The sequence below is a fragment of the Dermacentor variabilis genome, chromosome 8, assembly GCF_050947875.1.
Source record: "Dermacentor variabilis isolate Ectoservices chromosome 8, ASM5094787v1, whole genome shotgun sequence".
Lineage (NCBI taxonomy): Eukaryota > Metazoa > Arthropoda > Arachnida > Ixodida > Ixodidae > Dermacentor > Dermacentor variabilis.
This window is the reverse complement of record NC_134575.1, coordinates 17640209-17663144: the sequence shown is the minus strand read 5'-3', so window position 1 is coordinate 17663144 and position 22936 is coordinate 17640209. Positions and strand designations below refer to the sequence as shown.

The 22936-nt window shown below is 43.5% G+C and overlaps 1 protein-coding gene across 2 annotated transcripts in view; it reads left to right on the top strand.

Annotated features, from left to right (window-relative positions):
• Positions 1–22657, top strand: part of LOC142589729 (uncharacterized) — a 28336-nt gene extending 5679 nt beyond the window's left edge. The window contains exons 2-18 of one of the 2 annotated variants that reach the window (XM_075701292.1): positions 254–370; positions 2360–2406; positions 3027–3065; positions 4324–4359; positions 4971–5067; positions 6102–6244; positions 8435–8482; positions 9055–9090; positions 11371–11566; positions 13458–14566; positions 14643–14681; positions 14799–14831; positions 16663–16762; positions 19362–19474; positions 19809–19856; positions 21030–21065; positions 22433–22657. In XM_075701292.1, the coding sequence (XP_075557407.1) occupies positions 301–370; positions 2360–2406; positions 3027–3065; positions 4324–4359; positions 4971–5067; positions 6102–6244; positions 8435–8482; positions 9055–9090; positions 11371–11566; positions 13458–14566; positions 14643–14681; positions 14799–14831; positions 16663–16762; positions 19362–19474; positions 19809–19856; positions 21030–21065; positions 22433–22642 (2400 nt within the window). In that variant the 5' untranslated portion in view covers positions 254–300 and the 3' untranslated portion in view covers positions 22643–22657. Of the gene's footprint in view, positions 1–118; positions 371–2359; positions 2407–3026; positions 3066–4323; positions 4360–4970; positions 5068–6101; positions 6245–8434; positions 8483–9054; positions 9091–11370; positions 11567–13457; positions 14567–14642; positions 14692–14798; positions 14832–16662; positions 16763–19361; positions 19475–19808; positions 19857–21029; positions 21066–22432 lie in introns of those variants that run through there. The other variant, XR_012829918.1, reaches the window with a different exon arrangement.
• The last annotated feature ends 279 nt before the right edge of the window (positions 22658–22936 follow it).

Below are 22936 nucleotides of genomic sequence, written 5' to 3'. Positions count from 1 at the left end.
CAACGAAGGGCAAAGGACGTAGCTACAAGGCATGGGCGCCGTGGCCACGTGCCAAAGTAAACAGCGCTGATATGGTGGACATGACAGCTTCTGTGGCAGCCCGTGCCGTAAACAACTCACTAAAACTCAAGCGTGGAAAAAAACTTTTAAAGGGAACCCGAGTGGCGAACACCAGCCGATCAGAAAGGCTTGCGCAAGCTTTCGCCACAGGCTGGCCCATTGTGGAGCTTTTTTATCATCTGCCACTTTGCAGGTATAGAAGGAAGAAACCGATGCGCTTGCAGAATTGTCGCTACGAAGATGATGTCGAAGCCTACTGCAATTTGGAGCTTCGCGCTGTTCTTATTGCTCACCTCGAAGAATGTAAAAGGTGAGAACCGAAGTGCTCGAATGCTTGAGGAGACAGAAATATGCGTGGTTTTTTACGAGAGAAAAAAGCCAACGACAAGAAGTTAGGCGCGTAATTTTTATAACCAATGAGGTAGACAACTTTGCGCACAATGTACTGCGCTGTCGTACTTTGACACGTGGAGAGATTCAACTAAACTTCATTGTGATATGGATGGCACTACAAGAACTATATCTTACAATCAAACTTTCTCACTACTCTATTCGAGATGCATTACAGGCAACATACGGATGAATCCGCTTGGTCAAGTAAAACTTGGGGACTTCTATGCCGGCAAAATGTTGTAGTGACACTCGAAGTAATGTCGAGAAAAGTGAACACGCGTTTAAGTTCCACAAGGTGCTCACTCGAGCGGCTGTCTTATCACAGCTTGTTTAATGGCTAAATTAAGCTTGTTGTGGTGTAGGACATCGCCATCCTCCGAGAAGCAGAGTGCTAATAATGTTTGCCTAAATTCCAGGGCAACAAAGTCCAGTTATGTCTGACCCTGAACTTTGATAAAGCAAGGAGAGTTTCCGCAAAAGAGTGGCAGCATGCGTTGTGCTGGCGATGAGATGATGCTGTGATGGTAGTTGATACTTGCCTGCCACTTTGTAAGCCTTGACAGCACGTTACTGTGAACCTTCATCACAGATTGCAGGTCGTTTTCATTGCGCTCTACTCCCGTTAAGTACTCGTAGACACTTGCGAGACGACAAAGTGAGGTTGAATTATTCAAAAGGTCGAAATAACAAAACGCAGAAAAATTTACGCGATTCAAATATTTCGTATTGCCTTAACTATTTCGTCATCGACAGAATACTTCAACACAGTAATACAATACCCGTACACGTCGTCGTTGGTTTGTTGCCTAAAGGCCTAAAAACTATGGTGACTGCTGACAAAATTGTCAAATGGGCACAGCGCAACTCGTCATGATTACTGCAAAAGAAGTCGCTACCATCATTGCTTTGTGGCTTAATTAGCGAACCAGTAGCGCGGACTGCTTAAATTATTTTGTTTTCAATCTTTATAACTACTGTGGCGCATAGTGAGGGGTAGCCGAATTATCCAAATGAAGAAGCTGTCCGTCGCAGTTTATGGCTTCTCGCCGGTAGTTCCAGTGAGTTCAAATTAGTCGAAAAGTCTAATGAGCCGAGCTCGATTTAACCACTTTCTTCACACATAATGAACGAACGTTGACGTGGGGCAGACTGTGTGACCATCGTTACTAGACATTCATCGTCCATCGTTTGAGTCTGTTTTCTCTACCTATTTAACGCCCGAGCAATTGGTACATTGTTCTAGCTAATTAAGCATGTGCGAGCATTAGCATGACGACAAAGCTGAGCCTGTGTAGTACAGAACAAGGCGTCTTCAAGCACGTGGGAATAAAATGATCCGCCGTTGTTCTTGCGTTTTTCATTGTGCCCCATTTCCTTCGAATCGGCCTATTGAACATGAAGTGTTGCTCGATAGTTAGAAAGAAAAATTTCAAACATCTCGAGTGCCACGAGTAACTAAAAGAAGTAAACTAACTAAATGAATAAATGCATAAACTCATCATCAGCCCGACGCGCTCAGTCTCAGATTTAGCTTTGTATTAATTTGCGTTCGCCCTTACGTATGTGCTAAGTTGCATGACTGATACTGCGGGAAGGGCCAAAGTTTCGTCTAGTTGCCACGTTCTAACAGCAAACAGCAATTTAGGCCGAACAACAGCAAGAGAGGAAAACATAGTTTCATTACACTGCATGTTTCTTGGCACCTTGTCTTGCACATGTTGGCGTAACTCCCACCACCGCAAATTGTCGTCACTGTGATTTGCCTTTCCAGTATTACTTATTATTTTGAAATAAACAAATAACTTGCTGAGTGTTTTCTTAGATCCCATTGTTTGTTGGTTTTATGTAGCTGTTGCCCTTTATTTGTTTTACCCTTCATTTTAGAGTGACACGTGTACAATTTCAGGCCAGTGTACCGAAACACAACTACCCAATGTACTCGCCTTGGGAACGGTGAGTAAACAACTCTAGAACGAATGGCAAGGGCGACGCTCATTTGCACTACTTGTTACCCAATAGTTCACGTACTGTATTGTTTGGTGCACTGCATTCTTAATCTGAAGTGAACTTACGATATAACACTGGTGAAAATGGAACTTAGGAGAACCTGCTAATTAGCTTGAAAGTAGTGTTTGGCTGCGCTTCTGGGCTGCACATTGAAAGAAAATGTTGCCGGCCGAAAACACTGACGTGAACAGAACCGAATCCTCGTGTCAGTGTTTGCAGCAGGAAACGTTTTCTTTAACTGGTAATTAGCCCTCTCGAACTATTAACTCTTGCTAAGCACTGGTGCAAATGATTTTCAACATATTGGTTTTTAGGAAGCAGATTCCTTAGAAGCTGAAACATCGGTGAATCAGGTGTGTTACAAAGAAGGCAAAAGACTTGGGGGCCCCCGTGTTACCAGCTCAAACTGTTTCGATTCATATTTGAAGTAACCTTTCAAATCATGGTCTTGTTACCTCGCGAAAGAGAGCGTCCCATACACGACGTAACATTGGTTGCCAATGTCACAGAGCTCGCCGTAAATACCATTCTTTAATTTCACTTTTTCTTCCATCTTGTTTTTCAAGTGTCTCGGCCTGACTCCCGACTACTGCCTGGACCGACCTGTGAGTTGTAACTTTTACACCATCTCCTGCAACGTGCGCTTTCAGCGAGAACCTCTCCCGTCTTCTCACGTTCGTGTTGACTACTCTGCTACCACGTGCACCAAGGGCACACTTTATACGTGCACGTAGCCCAAAAACAAGCTAGAGCTCATTAACGCTCGTGAGGATGGTGCTTGGAGGTGATCTTCAAAAGATCACCGCAGGTAGACTAGAAAACGTATCAACTTGATTATACAAAAGAACGCAGTAAGCAATGCGTAGACAACTTGCACTGGAAGCCCCTGAAGAGTGGTTGGTGAAACTTTAACTCCTGTACATAATTACGAAAGTTGCCATGAATTCCTGCAGAACAAGCCCTAACCACGGCCACAGGCATTGAGTCTTCACAAAGTTATTCACAAAACTTCTGACAAATTCCCAAAGCTTTTGGTTCGTAAGCATTGGTTGTGATTGGTCTGCTGCCTTCACTAATGCCCAGCGCTATGAAAGGTTGCCGTTTGTTATTGTGAAAGTTTCCAGTGCAAGAGTTTTTTGTGAATGTGGGCGTTGGGCCATACCTACCTAGATGGCACAAGACCTGTGCACTCTGCTTTATGACGTCATGCTACTAGGCCCGAAATTTCCGCGGCCAAGCCCGGTGTGATGAAAGTGGTGACGCGACAATCACCACGGCTTCATCGGGAGCATCGTCATCAGATTCCATGTCAGTCGAGCCATGTAGCACGACGTCATGGATCAGAGTGCGCATGTCTTGTGCTATCTAGGAGGTGCTGCTTGGGCTCGCCACTCACATACAGACAAAAAAAAGATACTTGCCCGAGCATTATTTTCAATAAAATCTATGTTCTTCTTCTTCTTTCTTACAATATACAATACAATTGTCAATATAATTGTCTAATAGTATAATTGTATAATATACAATATAATTGTCGGTAAGAGTATGTGCCTGCGAGTTATGATGTTTGAAATATCATTAGAGAAGGCTGCCGGCAAATGGCAAACATTACTTGAGAACGAAACGATTTGTGAGCTCGGTCTCTGCAAGCTCAACTGAGTCACTTTGTGAAGACTGTAGCTAAACATTGCATTTATACATTGTCGCAGGCCTTCAGTGAGTTTCTCTCAGCTGACGCTGGTCTTTCATTATGCTAGCCTAATTTCTTACATTTCTAGTTTTCTTTTCATTTTATTCGCAGAAAAGGACCGATGCAACATTTTTTACTGGTGTGATCTCTAACGTCCGACGTTTCAATTTCAGGAAAATGCGACAGTGGAAGTTATAAGAATTTTCACGGTAAGCAGTCATATTAATGAAGTGCCAGAAAATGCTGATATCTTTATTCTTGATCTTAATCGTGTTGTTTCCGCGTTGCAGAAAAAAATGAAAGCGTTGGTCGTAGAAGGGAGCCTTATACCGCGGTCTGTGCCTTGTTAAATACTTGCAGGGCAAGAAATTTATTTCTGCTACGTAACAACCCCAAATTTAAAGAATTTTGATTAGAGTAGAAGGAAAAGTCCTATTATTAAACAGCAGAGAGATTACTTCTTATTATTCCTCACTGTCTCGCGGGAATTTTCTTGAATCTAGAAGGTTAAGAAACGTTGATGATATATTATGAATTGGTCCTAAGCCTATAAAATTCTGTATTTTGATGTTTCTAAGGCTCAGTTGAAGAAAAGACTTCGCCGAAGCTGTAAGGCAGTTTTGCCTACTTCAGTCATTGTAAGAGAATGTAGAACCTGCCGGGACAGGAGTGACAGAGTTCTTAGGCTATATAAGTGTCCATAAGAACTATGTGAACCAACCATGATGTCTTAGAGATATTGTTTACAATGTAAAGCTAAAAGAGAGGCCAGTGGGGAATGCGCTCTCATGTCTTCCAATGTTTTCTCGTTTTCTTACAGTGTGTATTTAGAATGATGCCGCAAGTCAGGGGACCCATTCAATCTCTGTTCTACCTAAGAGCGTTAACCGCCGGACTGCTTTCCAGGGCGAAATCAGGTTAGCTCAAATTAGGCTTTGTGTAAGGAAGTCTAAGAGAAAAAATTACGGTTTTGTTCGAATTAATACGCATTATTGGACGCCAGAGCGTCATGCCAACATTACTGAGATGAGACGCTTAATGAACAGGACAACATTTCTGGCTTTCATAAAATCGGGATCCCATAAATAAACAAGCATTACCTGTAATGTGGTCAAACAAACTAAAAAAAGGGTGCGACATGTTCGAGCTTGCATAGTATTAACGTTAGAGGTATGATATACAAGCTTAGGCAAATATGCGAATATTATCCGCAATAGAAATCACGTATATGAAGTTCAGAAGCGCACTGTTGGGGCCAGTTGGTGCATTATGTAGTGTCGTTGAGCAGAAATACGGGTGGGAAGAAACGGAGTGGACAGGACAGACGTTCTGTCCTGTCCACTCCGTTTCTTCCCACCCGTATTTGCGCTCAACGACACTACACGTATATGAATGTGAAATGTAGCCTAAGGGATGTGGTATAAAGTACGACAAAATACGTACAGTGCGGTCCACTGTGGGTGGGAACACCTAACCAGTATTCAGAGAAGCATGATTTGAACGTAAATGGATTTCACGAGAAAAAAATGACTTGATACTACGCGCTTGGTAAACCAATAATGTTGAAAATTGTTGCCCGCGCTACCGTGACAAAACTGATTTGTTATCCATAGCAAAATGATAATTTAGCATTTATTTTTACATTGAAAAATGTAGCACAATGAGCACTACGTCTGAAAGAAAGCACTGCCACTTTCAAACAACTGCCCGAAGTCTTTGAACATGACCAGAGTCTTTTTTATTAATAGAATAAATACTTGTTCCTTGATACCAAGGGGCTAAATAAAAGCTTGATGCGAGCTTCTGTTCAGGATGGCTCTGTCACTCACCGAAAAAAAAAAGATCGGGGATTTTTTGTGCTCTTGTCACAGTATTTCAAGAGGATAACTATTTGGATAATAAGGCCTATTCAGGAATTTCTAACTGCGAGTAAAACCTGTGGCTTTTTCAGATGTCAATCCCATCGCTGTATCCAACATGCTATGCAACCCATTCGGGCTGCCTTTGTTTCGCTGTGACAATGGCCTTCCCGGCCCAGTAACGTGCGGGCCACCCATAAAGATCAGTCTGCCAACTTCCTTCGGGATCAGTGACGTAAGTTGAATGCAGGAGTTTCAAATTTGACGCTTCACTTTCAACTAAAATGTAATTTTGGCATTGTCTGAATAAGATTGAACGGACCAGCACAAACTTTTCTTCGAATACTTGGTTGACATCAAGTCCCACTTTTAAGTGAGACGAGCTTCACTAACTATGTTCAGTGGATTTCTTTGTTTTGTTAGGAATTAAAGACCTTAGAAGACGCGTCTAGTCTTCCCATGTATGCAACTGTGCGTTCGTGAACTCTCTCTCCTTCTGCTTTATTATCCTTTCTTTCATCCCTCATCGTCTTTTCCCGTGCAGGGTAACTAAATGGATCTCCGTCTGGTTAAGGTCGCTGCTAGCTGCATTTTCTTGTTTTTGTTTTTTATTATCTGCACAAACCGAAAGTCCTCTCTTACATCCTGAATCAGGCGACTTGGTTCATGGCACCATAGAAACAGCGCGAAATGCGAACGTTGTGGAGTTTTGCTTGGCTTCATTGTTTGAGTTATGCTTCGATGCTATACTTTGCGAGATTGGCGCCGAGTAGGCTGGCAATGGGCTCAGTAAATGGACAGCGCACTTGATTGTAGAGCCACGCCTTGGGAAGGAGGGGGGGAGGGAGTGGTGCGTTGTGCTCGCGCTGCCACCGAAGAGCTCACCCACGGCGTAGTTGACAGATTTCTCAATGTACAGTTCGCGGCGGGGGGGGGGGGGTATTCTGTAAGTGTCCACCTAGAAGGCATGCCCATTTGGTCTGCTGCTGAAGTTCTGATTGCCTGGGCTGGGGTACATGTCAGAAGAAGAGAGCCGCTCCCAACCAACCAGCATTTCAGCGGCAGACGAAATGGAAATCTCCACAAGGTGGCCAACTTACAGAATCCCCACCTCCTTTCCCCCAGAAGTCAATGGTTAAATGCCTTCGTGGTCACGAGTCATAAGCGAATTTATTTGCGCTGGGTTATAGGTATTCTGTATGGCGAGAGGGCTAGACGTCGGTAGGAACAGTACAAACCATGCCTCCATTCCGGGCATTTCATCGCATCTCGCATTCCGACTTATTGCCTCCTCCGAGTGGTGCCAAGGCAGGGCTCCTCGATTGTACCAGCTATGGAATTCGTCATCATCCCCTTGTCTAAGAATATGGACAGACACAGTGATTAGCAGAAGGAGTGGGCGGTCTGCCTGCCGTCTGTCGCATCACATATGCACAGTAAAGATAACCATAAAGTTACACTTTCCCTATGCCACAATTAAGAAATATTCACGAAATTAACAGCATTTTTGAGCCGGATATGTCACATTGAGAAATTTTTCTTCCTTTTGTAAGCGATAGGCGATAAAGCATCGAAAGGATGCTCTACCTTGCCGTGCACTGGTGGAGCGCATGTCAATTTCTTCCTGATTTAATGGTTTCTTAACATGAAAAACAAACCTTGAGGTCTGATGAAAAAAAACAGTACAAAGATTAAAAGCGAACTTGGCGGCATCAATTACCAACCTGTTTCAACCTGGATGCTGATAACATCGAACCGTTTATCTAGTCCCAGGGAGTGATAATCAGAACATGCTTGGATTTTGAAGCCGAGTTTTGTAAATGGCACGACTTAAAAACCATAGTTTCAAGGGAGATCACGCCTTTCCATGTTAACTCGAAGGAGAAAACGTGGTGGAAATTGAGCAGTGACTAAATACCCGGAATGGGTTCCAATGCGAGACTGAGGAGAGTATGGAAATAGCTGCACAAACTTTGTCGGATCTTAGAACACGTGCAACGGCGCTCCACATGCATACCATATTAAAAGATGTCACACTCTTGTCTGACCTCGTTCTTCTTGCCAAGATAAAAGAAAACGTGCTGCTAAGAGAACACAGCGCGGCTTCCAAACACTTCTGGTCCCTATCGTAGAGAATGGTTCAGTGCAATGAGCTTTCCGCAAAAAAAAAAAGATGTTTCCTCGATACCGTAATATATTGCTACCGGAACCTGAGCTAGTGGGTTCATACTTGTTATAGTGTAAAAACACGAAGCAATGACAAGGAACGGCGAGACAGGAAATAACGATTCTTTCTGTCTTGTATGTCTTTCCTGGCAACTTTTGGTGTATTGTCATTCCTTGGTATTGTTTCGCGCATTTTCACTATAGTAGGAAAGTGATACGAGCAATGTATTATTACCAACACCAAGTGTTCCCTTTTCAGTGCATCAATTCATCCCGCTTGGTCTGCTTGGAAGGCGAAACGCTCAGAGTAAGTAAAAACGGAGACCTTACACATTGCTAAAGAACGTGGTGACACCAGCAACCAGTACGAGATGCTGTTAACCTCTGTGAAGTATCGGAGATAACGTATTAACCAAATCCATTCTGTGAAAATTTGAAAGGTAAAGGTGACTCACAATACATGGCCATCCAAATTATATTACCATGTATTATGGCCCAAACGATCACCGTATATGTTCTACAGAAAGCTAACTTTGAACTATAGGAAAAAAGGATGTCCTGGCCCGGAAACCGAGTTGTGAACTACGGTTTAAACGGGGCAGGCTGGCGTATCATAGGAAGTAACCGTGAGTGTTCATACTAGGCTCAAAGCCTTGATGGAACCTCAACTTAGCATATTTTTTTGACAAGTGATTCCATAAATCTTTTCCTAGCTCGTACCTCTGTGTTTTGACGAATAATCTGTCATTGCTCTGAAGGTTCTATAGGATAGCGCACCTGTAGATACAGCACAAGCAATAGAAAAAAAGGACCATTCACGCCGTAAGATTTTTTGGCCTAATGCTAAAATGTCCACCTACGTTTTTTTTTGTTTTTCAGAATGAAACTATGACCGAGCTCATCGACTTCCTTGCGGTAAGTTTATGGCTGCCGCTAAGCGCGAATGAACATTGTTTTATCGCTTCTCCGGTAGTGCACCAGAATTTTCCTGGGTTGTTGCAAACAAAACCCTCTTATTGTCATCAAGACCTTCACGAGACTCACATTTGTGTTGGGATAGCAAGCAGAGCAGCAGACAGTAATGTCTCTGTCCATCGGTTGAGTTTAGTTTAGCTTACAGGATTCTGTCTATCTGCTACGTAGATAACTTGCACAACTGAAAGTTTAGATCGCTATATTTATTTCAAGAAGGAACGTAAAGTCATACATTCAGAACATTTGTAACCAATAATGTTAGGATTGCAAATTGGACAAGTAGGTACCAGTCCATAATCAGCAGCAGAACTTTTGACGAGAGAAGTATGAGGAGAAGAAGGAAAGAAAAGCAGGGAGATTAACCAAACGTGCGTCCGGTTACCATGTTGCGCAAGGGAAAGTGGGAAAGGGATGATAAAATAAGAGAGAGAAAGAAAGAAAAAGAGAGAGTGTGTACACGTGTGATTGTCCATCACGCCTACAATCGGTCACTGTTGCCAGTCGACTTCATGAACCGTAGAAATGCCCGTGTCCCTTTTGACAGGGACCGGAGGCGTAGCCATGAAGGGGGAGGGGCACACACCAGTTACGAAATTTTTGTGTGCCAGGATAACTTCTCCTCAGCCCCCTTTCTCCAGGTCGCCTTCTGCATTCCCTCCTCTCTCTCTCTTTCAAAAAAAAACATTCCTTCATAGGCCTGTGACAGCGACAAGCGAAAGAATACAGGTCGCGTGCTGACTACCAACTGAGTTTACTAGTAGTAAACATTGCCTTATAAACCCCACCAGGTCACTCCTGCCATCCGCGCGCTACGCCCGCACAACCTGCAGACAGAAATCAGACGCAAAGTATTTTAATCAGATGGCACATCTTCATAACAAAAATTCACTTAGTGCCATATCAACCTTGCAAAAAAGATCACTTCGTGATCGCAGATAGCAACCGAAGGGTGGCTAGCACGGCGTCATGAGCATTGTGTAAAGATTCTATTCCAATGCTATTTTAATGGTTCTATACCAAGAGTGCCGATTTGGGCTGGTTGGTTGAACCTTGACATATTCAGCAAACAGTGCACACAGACAGGATTAAAGGAAGACGACAACACTGGCACCGATTATCGATTGGCGGTGGAAGGAAAGGACCACCGCAGTGGCTGAGCACGAGGTCGCGGTATCACGTGCCGGCCGCGGCGGCCGCATTTCGATGGGGGCGAGATACAGGAGCGCCCGGGTCCCGTGCGTTGGGTGCATACCAAAGATCCCCATGGTGGGCGACATTCTTCCGGAGTCCCCCCCTTCGGCGTGCCTCATAATCAAGTCATGGTTTTGGCACGTAAACTCCCAGAAATCAATTCAAGTGGCACGAGCGGGAATATATCCGGGGGAAGATGTGGCAAGCAACGAAGATGGCTAACGTAAAAAAAATGAACACACACAAGAAAATTGGTGGGATATCCAACTTCAAATGAGGTAGGAGCTATGACCTGCCAGCAGCTATGACAAATTGCATCGCGCGGGAAAACTAAGGGCACTTGCGAACAACAACAACAACAACAACAACAACAACAACAACAACAACAACAACAACAACAACAACAACAACAACAACAACAACAACAACAACAAATATTTTTTTGTCGTGACGACTTGTCCGCCTGACTGTTCTCAAAGACGTAATAAATTGGTCATTGTCTTGGCTCCAGGTTGAGTCTTACTATATGTTCATCCACAACTTATTTGTGCTTTTATTTATTCATGTATCATAGCTAGGAAGCCTCACGGTGGGACATCACATGTGGGGTTTTGCCGCAAATGTGATGCGAAGGAAGGCCAGACAGCGATGTAGGCTTTAAACAGAGGGTGGTCAGTCAGGAGGGCAACTTTGCTGCCATTAACGCTTCGTTTGCACAAGTTACACATAACCACTGAGGGGGATTGGCCCAGAATTGGGTGGTTAGCGCAAAGCCTCCGAGCTGGGAGTGCGACTGCTCATCACTTGTCTTTGTAATCATCATCATCCTAGTTTATGTCCAATGCAGGACGAAGGCCTCTCCCTGCGATCGACGATTACCCCTGTCCTGTGCCAAGCGATTCCAACTAGCGCCCGCGAATTTCCTAATTTATATTTAAAGTCTTTGTATTATGTCTCTCTAGTAGTGGCAGCGATAGTTCTTCCTTAGTTCTTGTGCAAAACTCTGAGGGGAGTCTTCAACTCTCGCAGTGCGTCTTCGAAGGTGCCCCTGAAAACCTCAGACCACGACTGGCGCGCTCCCTGGCTTGTCCACTGGTACAACTGCTAAGGCTCGCTCTGAAGCAGTTCGCCGAGGTGATCACGTGGCCCCTCTTCGCCGAGCAGGTCCGGGACTCGGTGGAACAGCTGGCCACGCTGCTACTTCACTTGGCCAAATGCCAGAGCGGTGAGCAAAGGATATATATATATTTTTAGCATCGACGCTCATTCGTCGTGCCAGTATCTAAATTTGAATTAACCCGTTGAGCTAAATAAAATTTGAGATTTTCTAGGAACTAATACGGCGCATCACGACTATTACGGCCGCTTTAAATGAGGTAGGATGGACAACATATTGGCAAAATTAGGTTTGAGCGGTTTGAACTCTCGAGGCATTTTAAGGACTACAGAATTCCAGGGACCTACTGTCTTACTCCTATTTTTCAAACAAAGTCATCAAATCGGGCTAGACGTAAAAGTCACTTCGTTTCTTCGAGGTTTCTAAATCCCTAGGTCCTATAGGGATACGTTCCGGTGACCCGTGAGCACTTCATTAAGTCAAAATGCTCTTACAGTACAGCTTTCTTTTAAAGGGCCCCCCTCACCACATTCGCACAATGCAAACATGTTAGCATGCAGCCTAGCTCAGGCGCTGACGATCGTGTCGCCAAAGTGTCAAACCACCGCAGGGCGCAAGAACAGCGCAAATTTCAAGCGAAAGCCCGCGCAGCCTTCCTCTTTGAGAAACCCGACTTATTGCTGCAGAGTCGAGTTCACGCGCAGAAACGCCTTTACGTCAGACGCACCACCAGCAACGTCACCGACTATGGCACGCGACTACGGTTATTCATCCAACGCAGAAGGCACAAAACTGCCCCACGATTTGCGGCGAGCAGCGAAAAAGGAAGAGGCAGAGAAAAAAAGGGATACTGGGGGTTTGTGACGTAAACGCGACGAGGCCCTTCCTTCCGGTGTGGGAGGAATAATTTTCCCTACGTATATCCTCTAGTAATGAACGAATGTAAATAATTTTTGCGATAAAACGATGCCCAGGTGAAACTTTGCGAATTGTTGTGTGTAACCGAAATTTCTGATAGATCATGGGAACTGGCTCTTCAAGCGGAGCTAAAGTGATCGTTTAGCACGCTGGCATCGTTGATACATTGTCGGCTAGCGGAACCGCTGGTTTCAGATTAGGCTCTTGTAATTTAATTGCGAAACCCTGCGCCAATGTAATTTCGTCTAAACGACGAATTATTCTCTGTTTATTATAGGCGGTGGAAACACTCTGCATGCTTCGTCACAGTAGATCCTCCAACCAACGCGCAAGCTACAGACATCTTGTACCAATAAGGAACGCCATGGCCTTCTGCATTGCCATCACGATACCCTTGCAGTCTTCTTTCCACGTGACCACTCACGTGGCCTCTCGTCATAACAGCTGCCAGCCTCCAATTAGATGCCACGTATGCAGTGTGAACGACGTCTAATACTTATTCTAATAAAATCTAATATACATAACATAAAATGAAGTCTAATAAAATCTGATAAACAGCAAGAAGCGTCCGAGCTCCATTCATCTTAATTAGGAAACTCGCGCCATTTTGGTTGGACCCGCAAAGCAGTAAACGATTATATGTCTTATATTACTTTAGGTAAACCCCGCCTCCCCTGTCCTTTGATAGGCTGATTTACTCGTAGAAGCTCGCAGAAAAAAAAGAAAAAAAGGAAAAAAGAAAAGAAAGAACGGAAATCAGCTCGCGCCATCTTTTGTCTTCGCTTTTCATGCAGATAGTAAAGGTGCAGGTCACTCTAAGCCCGCAGTGCTTGCTGTCATTATTGATATAAAAAATACTGTGTTTCCACCAAAACGAGACAGTAATTGCACTTTCATAAACGCAGTTATCTAATAGCGCGTCAATCAATGTCTGTTGCATGAACAAAAAATGATACTGACACGGAATGAGATGATCTTATCTAAGAGACCACTGCCTCTTTCTTCATGCTACAATAATTGTGATCAAGCAAAAAGCCCGAGTTTATGATCAGCGTGTTGCTTGCTTTCTTCTTTTCCATAGAAATGGCTACCATAACAAGTGGCAGTGCAAGCAGCATCACTACTACCTTGCCAAGTTCAACTACACGGATAAGCTCCGCAACAGCAACAGTGATGTCCTCGGCCGATTCTCCGTATAACACTCCGACTTCAAACAGCACATCCACGAACACGAGACTATTTACGACAAACTCCAGTGAAGCAACTACAGTAAGCTCGAACACTACAAATATGACGGGCGACCGTACGGGGACAACGATTTCGTCTGCTTCTGAATCAAATACCACTTCCCCAAATCAAACTCCGCTCTCTACAGCCTTGAGCAGCACGCGCACTCAAGAATCTTCGTCAATCGTGCCAACGTATTCTGAAACGACAAACTCAAAGACAGCGTCTGCGACGGCTACAAGTCGCCAGGGAGGCTTGCCAACAACAAACATAGGCACGCCTACGACAAGCGCTAGGACTATGAATTTTTCCGCGATCTCTCAACGAACAAGCACCGGCCCACCTGATGGTAACGCGGTCACAACTTCTGCAACACTGACAACAAGAGGATCTTCTCTAACGACAGTTTCTCGATACAACCTGACAACAACGACAGGTGAAACAACCGAGCCTCCAAATAGCAATACACCAATAAGGGTGACTACAATTTTTACGACGTCAAATATCCCCACCTGTTACACAGTCAGCGTACCTTCCGACAACAGCAGCATTAATGGGACGTCGATGACTGAGGGTCAAACTATCAGTCGTACGACAACGGCGAGCAATTCAAGCCCGGGCGCCAGTTCAGACGGCACAAGCTTCTGGCCGTCGTTGCCATCTTCCTCAAATACATTTAATCCCAAAACTTCCAGCACTGTTTCCGACCAGAGTTCAGCCAACAACTCCACACCGGTTACGACGTCGACAGCTCGCAGCACCAACATGACGTCATTTATGACCGTATCGTCCGTGACTTCGACAGCAAGTCTTTCCACGAGTGCCACGACGATGCAAGGTAGCAACGAAACGACAGAACGGACCTCTGTTGTCTCAACGGCAGTGACATCCGCCAGCCCGAGTACAGGCTCATCGGCATCATGTGTCAACGTTACGCTGCCAAACCTCTTCGGTCTCGACACGGTAAGCCGAGTTCTGTCATGCAGTTACCACACACATGACATGCGCGGTGGTTGACTTGAAGCTTTACTTTTTCCAGTGCCTTGGACGCACCCTTGATGCTTGCCCTACTGACAACGTGAGTTGCGGTATGCCTCCTCTTGGTATGAGTCGCATGTTGCGTATTGGTTTGTGAGCACTTTTGGAGCTTCGTGAGGATCACATTGAATGCAGTTTCTTTCATTTCATTCACTAGGACGTCTACGAGATCGCTGGAAGCGTGGTCACGGTAAGTGCCGTGCTTTTACGGGCAGAAAAGAAAGACAAAAAAAGTGCTAAGCTGGACGCGCGAATTAAAACAGCGTTAATAAATGCCCTTTCCTTCACTTTAGTGGAGTTACTTTAATCTACTTGATGAGCGTAGATGTGTGACGTTTCGCAAACGACAACCTCTAGAGATTGCGCAAGGCACTATTTACAACGCAAAAAAAACATAATATAGCAAGCAGTATTGGAAACCTACCACATGAATTTTATGGTGCTAGCTGCTGTTTGATTGTCGTGTACTTTTTTTTGCTTGTCTGATATAAAATATTGCAGCGGTAGTACGCTAGCGGAAACTACAATGTGTTCTAGGCATTCTTTTTCAATTATTCCCCGCACTGCTTTATCCAAGAAATTCTGAAAACGCGCAATCAAAATAAAGTCAAATCACATCATTTGAACATTACGATAAGAATAGTACAGATGTTGAGGGCCGTGGTATAAAAGCCACAGTAGGGCTTGACGGTCGCCCACTGTTCCTTCAGCTAACTGCATTTGTGCATGAACATAAGCGCAGAATAATGATAAGGGGCACTTTACTAACAAGACAAAACAAAACGACAGCACCAAGAGCAAAAAAAAAAAAAATAGGAGCGCGTAGTAATAAGAGCGATCATGTGACACATCAAATGCAGCACAATAAGGAAAAAATAAAGGCGAAATAGTGTAAATTTCAATAGTTGTTTTCTTTAAAAAGTTATTAGCAAGTGCAGTGAAGAAATGTGAGCCCAAAATGCTTAGTGCACAACATGCTGGACTCAGAGACACATGCACAACAATGTTCGTTTACATGGTTTGAATTTATGGAAACAGCGTATAAGAATGTACAGATTACAGAAGAGAGAGAATCAACTTTTGTGCTGAGCCCACTGCTTAAGAGGAAGCTTTAGCTCGGGTGCTCCTATCTAAATATATGTAAAATGAAAACCCGTTTTCCTCGGCAACCACTGGACCAAATTTGACGAGGTTTGTTGAATTTAATTGAAAAACCTAGGATCCAGTGACTGCTGGTCTCGAATTTTAGATTTGGGCCGTCAATTTTTATTAAAGAGTGTCAAATACAGAAAATTTTCAGAAAACGAAACTATCAAGTTTGCAACTCTGTAACTAAGCAAGGAAAAATGATAGCACAATTCTGTAACTCCATCTCATAGCACATCTAAAGCGGTATAAATTGATATGTTACACTAATATCTCCAAAAATGCAGCAATGTGGAAATACAGCTTTTGCAGAACCCTTGTACACAACGTAACGAATTCACGTAGGGTATAAATCGACATATGAAATTTGTTCGCCTTGAGAGATCAATAGAGTACCATTTACAGAACAGCGATATCTAAACCTGATGCAGAGCTATGAAATTGTAAACTTTGTGCTTCTATATTTTTGAACATTCGAATTTTTGAAAATTTATGTAATAAAATTCAAGCCTGAAATCGAAATTCCGCTTCCAGCAGTCACTAGAATTGACCTTTCTCTCTCAATTCCGAAAAATTTCATCAAAATCGGTTCAGGGGTCATCTCAGAAAAGCGTTTTTGCGTTTTACATGTATTTGAACAGGCCGCGTCGGAGTTGGGCCTGAACTAAAGCGCCCTCTCAAGTGATGTGGTCGCCCGTCGCCTAGTTAAGCGTGAAAAAGGTGCTGCTATGTGCAGCGGTCTGTTGTTGAGAAGTCAGGCCAAATAATGTTTGTAACCTCACCTGTCAGGGCAGCAAATCAAGTTTCGATTTGAGTTAACAGGCTACGCGTGCTGACCGGAGTGAGCGATACCGAACCGCACGTCTTTGTTACAGTGCACAATCCGGGTACTCAGCACATCCCTGAGCCTGCAGTGCGTACTTGCTGCAGTCAAGGACATCATCGTTGTGGCGTTCAGGAGATTCAGTTCAGAAGGTAATGTTTGCTACATTTTCGCTCGCGCTAGGAGCATTCACCGAACAGCCATAGCATATCTGTTCGCTACGTTATGCTGAGTGGTGTGCAAAATACTTACGTGTTCTGTACACTAGGTGTTTAAACGAAGCTGCAGTACCTGATGATTGGCGGGATGCCAGAATCGTGCCTTTACACAAATCTGGTCACAAAACACTCATTCAGAATTATCGTCCAATTTCGCTAACCTCAACAGCTTGTAAAATATTAGAGCATATTATTCACAAACATATAACTGCTTTTATTGAAGAACATAAGCTACTTACCTGCATGCAGCACGGCTTTAGGCGAGGATTTTCAACTAATACTCAACTTGCAGAAATCATTCATGACTTTGCAGCAGCCATAAACGAGGGTAAACAAACAGACGTAATTTTCATGGATTTCCGTAACGCGTTTGATAAAGTCTCGCATAACAAATTGTTGCATAAGCTAAGCTACATTCTGCAAAATAACAAACTACTCGCCTGGATAAAGAGTTATTTGACTAACCGACGTCAATTTGTAACACTAAATTCAGCCAGTTCAGATAAGGTGCCCGTTGATTCCGGCGTCCCCCAAGGATCAGTTCTTGGTCCGCTTCTGTTTTTACTTTACATAAATGACATTGTGGATCAGATTTCTGTGGGTATTAGGTTGTACGCTGATGACTGTGTTCTGTACGAAAAAATTTCCTCTGTTGACGATCAAATTAGACTGAATGATGCCTTTAAAAGCATAGTAACATGGTGCACTGATTGGCAAATGGAAATTAACTTCGATAAAACTGTCTTTATGAGAATATCGTTAAAAAACAAGCCTTTATTGTACAACTACAATGCCGAAAACATCATGCTTTCTGAGGTAACCGCATATAGATACCTTGGCCTCTTGATTACTAACACTCTCTCATGGAACAAACATGTTGACATTGTCACGGCAACCTGCCTACGAAAACTATTTTTCCTAAGACGCTCTCTAAAATTCGCTACGCCTCCTGTGCGTTTTCTTTCTTACAATGCCATCATTCGCCCAATGTTGGAATACGCAATTGTCATATGGGATCCCTTTACTAAAAGAAACATTACTAAACTAGAAAAAGTTCAAAAAAGGGCAGTACGATTCATATATAATTCGTATGGCCGCACTTCAGTTACGGAGCTTCTCAAGAGAAGTGGATTGCCACCTGTAACACAAAGGAACCAAACATGCCGTTTAAAGTTTTTATTTCAGCTCATAAAGGGGCACTACAACATTGATACGTCACGCTTTATCACTTTCTCTACTGGTTATGCTACACGTCATCGACACTCACAGACAATAACACCGTTAATTACTAAAAAGAATTGCTTCAAATTTTCCTTTTTCCCCAGAACTATTGTTGAATGGAATAATCTTACTGATGACGTTGTAACTCAATGCTCATTGCCATTATTTGAGTCGCACCTATGTTTATGTAGCGAGTGATTTACTGTAACTGCTTGCATTTGTACATCGCGAGTGACCTATGTTATGTATCGCTGTATATTTACTTGGATGTTTTCACTTTGTATCCACCCTGCTAAGGTCCTGGAAACAGGACCGCAGTATCAATAAATAAATAAATAAATAAGAACGCTCCTCGGAAAACAGTCTATCCTATAAGGCCCTCCTTCACAAAGTTCTTTTTTACGCTAGAATTGTGCGCAAGGTTGGATTACCAGCTAATATGGATGTTAGGAATAATAATTAGCGATTGAGGCTCGCGCAGCGCGAGCAGAACATATGAACTAAAATCATTTTTTTTGTGAATGCGGGCCACGATTGGCTATTTCTTCTTACAGACAACAATGCAGCGTAGGAAAGCTTATGTGCGTACGTGTCCACAGGCACAATCACAGCAGTCAGTTCGCGCTCGTCCTCCATAAGTAACACGCGGTTTCTCCAACTCAAGCAAGGTACGTAATATCTAAAGAAAAAATTAGTATGTCTTATACCTTCGGGATGAAAAGAATGCCGAATAGGCACAATACAAAGCTTCAGTACAGGAACTATGAACGCATATATTACAGCATTGTTTCTTAACGAAGCACTGAAGTGAAAAGTTGTGAATGTCGAATAGCAAAAATCATAATTCTTTCTCTAATCCCCACATTTTCATAATTGGGTACACTCGTCAATAAAGTCGAATTGGAGTTATAATGTAGAAAATGTTCCCTTCCTGATAGACGCTCCATGACTGCTAACAAGATTGAGGCATGTATTTGTGTTAAGGGGTTACACATTCGCACACCTGATACTCCGGTTTTTTTGTTTTTCTATTTCTTTAATATCTGTAAAGCTATTGGATCCCAACAAAATAAAGGAAAATTCTGAGAGCAAGTGCTAGAAAACGCCATATTTCTTTAGAAGCACGAATTCAGTTAGAATGGGCTCATTCGTTGATGGGGAAAGAATTGAGCTTAACATTTCCTGTAAACTTGTATCGCTAGAGACGCCTAACTATTTCAGTGGGCCGTTGACAACATTTTCTCAGGTGTGATGTGTCCAGTATTAATAATACTTTCAAACGTGTACTATTGTACAAACGCCTATTTTGCAGGAGACGACAGCCTCGCGAGTGTACTGAGTCCTTTCACATGCAACAATATGGCTCTAGGCGGGCTGTTCTGCAGCGGCAACTTGAGCTTGACATTTCCAAGAAGGTTCGCGAAGGTACGTCAGCGGAAAAATAGCGATTAAAAATGCGGCATCCTTTGTATAGTGAAGCCATCATCAGTGCCATAATTATCGTCACGTGCGTAGTCGACCTTTGAACGATGAAGTAATCACGTTCTTCTTCTACACAACAATACCAAAGTAAGCCATGTGGATAGTGGGTTTGAAAAGGTGTGAAGGATAATAATGTGACCTGTTTTTGCTGCACGCGGCTTTAGGAAACTATGTTCACCAAACCGAAAGATGCTTCACATAAAAAAAAAGAAAGATGCTCTCTAATGCGATGTCTTGCTGCGCGTATACTATTAAACTGGCTTTAATTCCTTCGCAGTGCATGAACGGAAGCACTGAAGTTTGCAGAGGACAGGAGCCTATTCAGGTGAGCGATTTGATTAGCTACCTTGCGATACCTTTTTCTGCCAAACGATACCTTTATATATATATATATATATATATATATATACACACTTAGGAAGAGACAACGAACTTTTCGGAAGACTTATTTACTAAACGTTTTCGGCTGCTGGACCAGCTGTCGTCAGAGTACAGTCGGGTCCTGCGTGCTGAACCTTGAGGAAACCCCTATATATATATATATATATATATATATATATATATATATATATATATATAGTACACTGGACGCGTCGTATGATTCCCAGTCACATAATTAGCGGTAAAAACTTGCAAGAGAAGTGAGGAGTGATAACACTTGAACTGACAGCAATCCAAATACTGTAATTAAAACGTGGACGTGGCCAAGACGAAAGCACCGGATAAAAGCCTCTGATGCGTTCAGATAGTACACCTACTTCCTCAAAGTCACATGCCCTCTCGAGTTTGCAATTGTAAAGTGTTTTAATAGCGGGAAACATCGAGACGCAGCCGAACACTTCTCAATTCAGGAACAAGATTGTGGTAGCCCTTTAGAAAGAAAAGAGAGAACACGATTTCGTCGTGCGCAGTTTTCGCGTTTATCTTTTCCAGATTGGAGTCTTCGTGCTTCCCTATGTCCAGAAGTAATGCATGCTAAAGTTGCTCTAAACGTATCGAACCGTAGTTTCGCATTATAATGAAGGGAAGTAAATTGACATTTGACTCTGTTGATATTGTATGAGAACATGTCAGAGTGCGCCGCGTGCGGGGCCAGTGTTGCTCCAATGTCAGGGCACGTTCGCCCAAGCTGGCGCCTACCTGAGCCCCAATCCGAGTGCTACTTGGGTAGACTTGACGGTAACGAGCAGCCTTGGGAAATAGTGGGGATTACAATTATTCTACAGCAGCGTATCCGCATAGATAGAACCCCGTATGACATCTCGATAGTTATAGTGACACTAACCTGACATTTCGCAGTGCAGTCCCCATAGTTCTAGCAGCATTATTCTTTGGCCTGCGAGGGCATCACAGCAGTAGCTAATTTAGCATGTGTACCGGTGCAGATGATATGTATATGTATCTATATATGGAACTTATCAAATCAGTAAGTTTATGCACCGATGCTTCCGACTCCCCGTGTGTGTCATGAACGATGAGTAATGTTGTTTCTTTGCAGGAATTTCTGGTATCTTCTCTGATGAACCAAGTCAAGGTAAGTAGCCTGTTAGGAGAACTAACTACACGTGCAATCCGAAGTACGGCTTCTTCCCTTTAGATAGGCAGAGAAAGACAGACTGATAATTTACTGACAGGAAAGCAGTGTGTCGGCCCAAAGAAGCAAACTCTAGCCTGCTGTTCTACCCTAAAGGAGCGGGAAACGTAAGATATTTGAGAGTGTGATGAAAGAAAGTGATGACCGAAAAGCAATGCGCTTATTTAAATACGTATGCCAGTGGTATTTTTAAAGGTGGTATGACTGTAGTTTGCCGAATTTTTGGTGACAATGACACAAATTTAGTGTGGAACGAACGGCCAAGAACAAAAGGGAGCTGTGGTGTCTTGCTGGCGAGCACGAGTTCCAGCTCTCGGTGGAGGCCGTAGCATTCCGGCGGGAGCGGTTAGGGAACACTAATTACTCGAACATTGAGTGGCAGAAGTACCAGAGGGCCTAAAGTTCAAAGGTCTAAATTAAGCTTGAGCTTCCCACTACGCCCGTTCTTCGCAATGGAGATGTGCCCCTGTGACACAAGACACATGTGTCATACTTGAATTTGAATTCAATGTTTATTTTCATGTGCTGTACGTGATTGATGCTGGGAGAAAAGCCACTGCCTACTGGGCTGCAAAGTAGTGACAGGTTCTTTAAAAATATCAAGCATGAAATACCGAAATTTTTAAAATAATACTAGAACAGCATTATTACTAGACACAGATTTAGCAGATTACAATAGCTATTGATTAAACATAATGGAATTATAATAATGGGGAAACACCGAACAAAAATAAACATAAGTGCAAGCGTGTGTATGCAAGACGCAGAATTTAACAACAGTGATATGATTTAGCAAGCCACACCTGTATGGCACAAAATTATTAAAAAAACATTGTTGTGGTGTTTTTACATGCCCATGTGATTGCCATTATTCCATTCAACGAGCACCTTACATAGCGTTCGATCATGTGACTTTACTGCGTCTCACACTGTGCATTCGCTTGCCTTGTTGCTTGAATTTCAGCATAGCTTGTGAACGGTGCAGCGCATGAATATGGAAATTGCGTGATATAATTGTTGGCACCTTTTCCGGTGCATGAACTTAAATAAACGTTACGCGAGGCTACACGTTGCAGAAGATGAAAATAAACAGAATTATGCGCATTACCGTTTCTTGTGTAGCATTTCATTACGCACTTCATGAAAGCTTCGTTTCAGATGCATACAAATGTGAGCTTCAGATTTGCGTGTAATTTTTTTCCTGCTTATTTTTTTCTATTAGCGCATTTCATCTAGAACACCCCGTAATTGGGCTAATCTACTGCGTGGCTTCAACCAGGTTCCGTTTTTTTTCTTGCTACTTGCAGTGCATTCTGCTCACGATTGTCGGCGACGCCCCTACGAGCGTCCTCTCGGAAATCCTCTGCGAGGTGTCGTCCGTTCTGGCCGAGAAGGTCCGCCAACTGCCCTACTTCGGATTCCTGCGCAGGTTGCTCAAGCCGGTTCTGAATATTCTCAGGAGGACCGTCGGATGTGAGTGCCACTCCGTGGTGGAGCGAGCAAAAACGTTAGAGTGACATTTCACTTAGTGAACGCGGGTGACATGCACGCGTATGGGTGCTGTAGCGCACACGAAGCTATCGGCCCACGCCTACACTGTTCCCATCGCAGATCGTGTTCAAGACAGGGCTCGTGCGGCCGCGTCATAGGCAACAGGCGCTGGAGTAGAACGCCTCCTCGTCGTAAACATTCGCTTACTAACTAAATTAACAAGCATTGTGTCAGCGCCCACAGGCAAATATGAACACACCCGCCGTGGTTGCTCAGTGGCTATGGTGTTGGGCTGCTGAGCACGAGGTCGCGGGATCGAA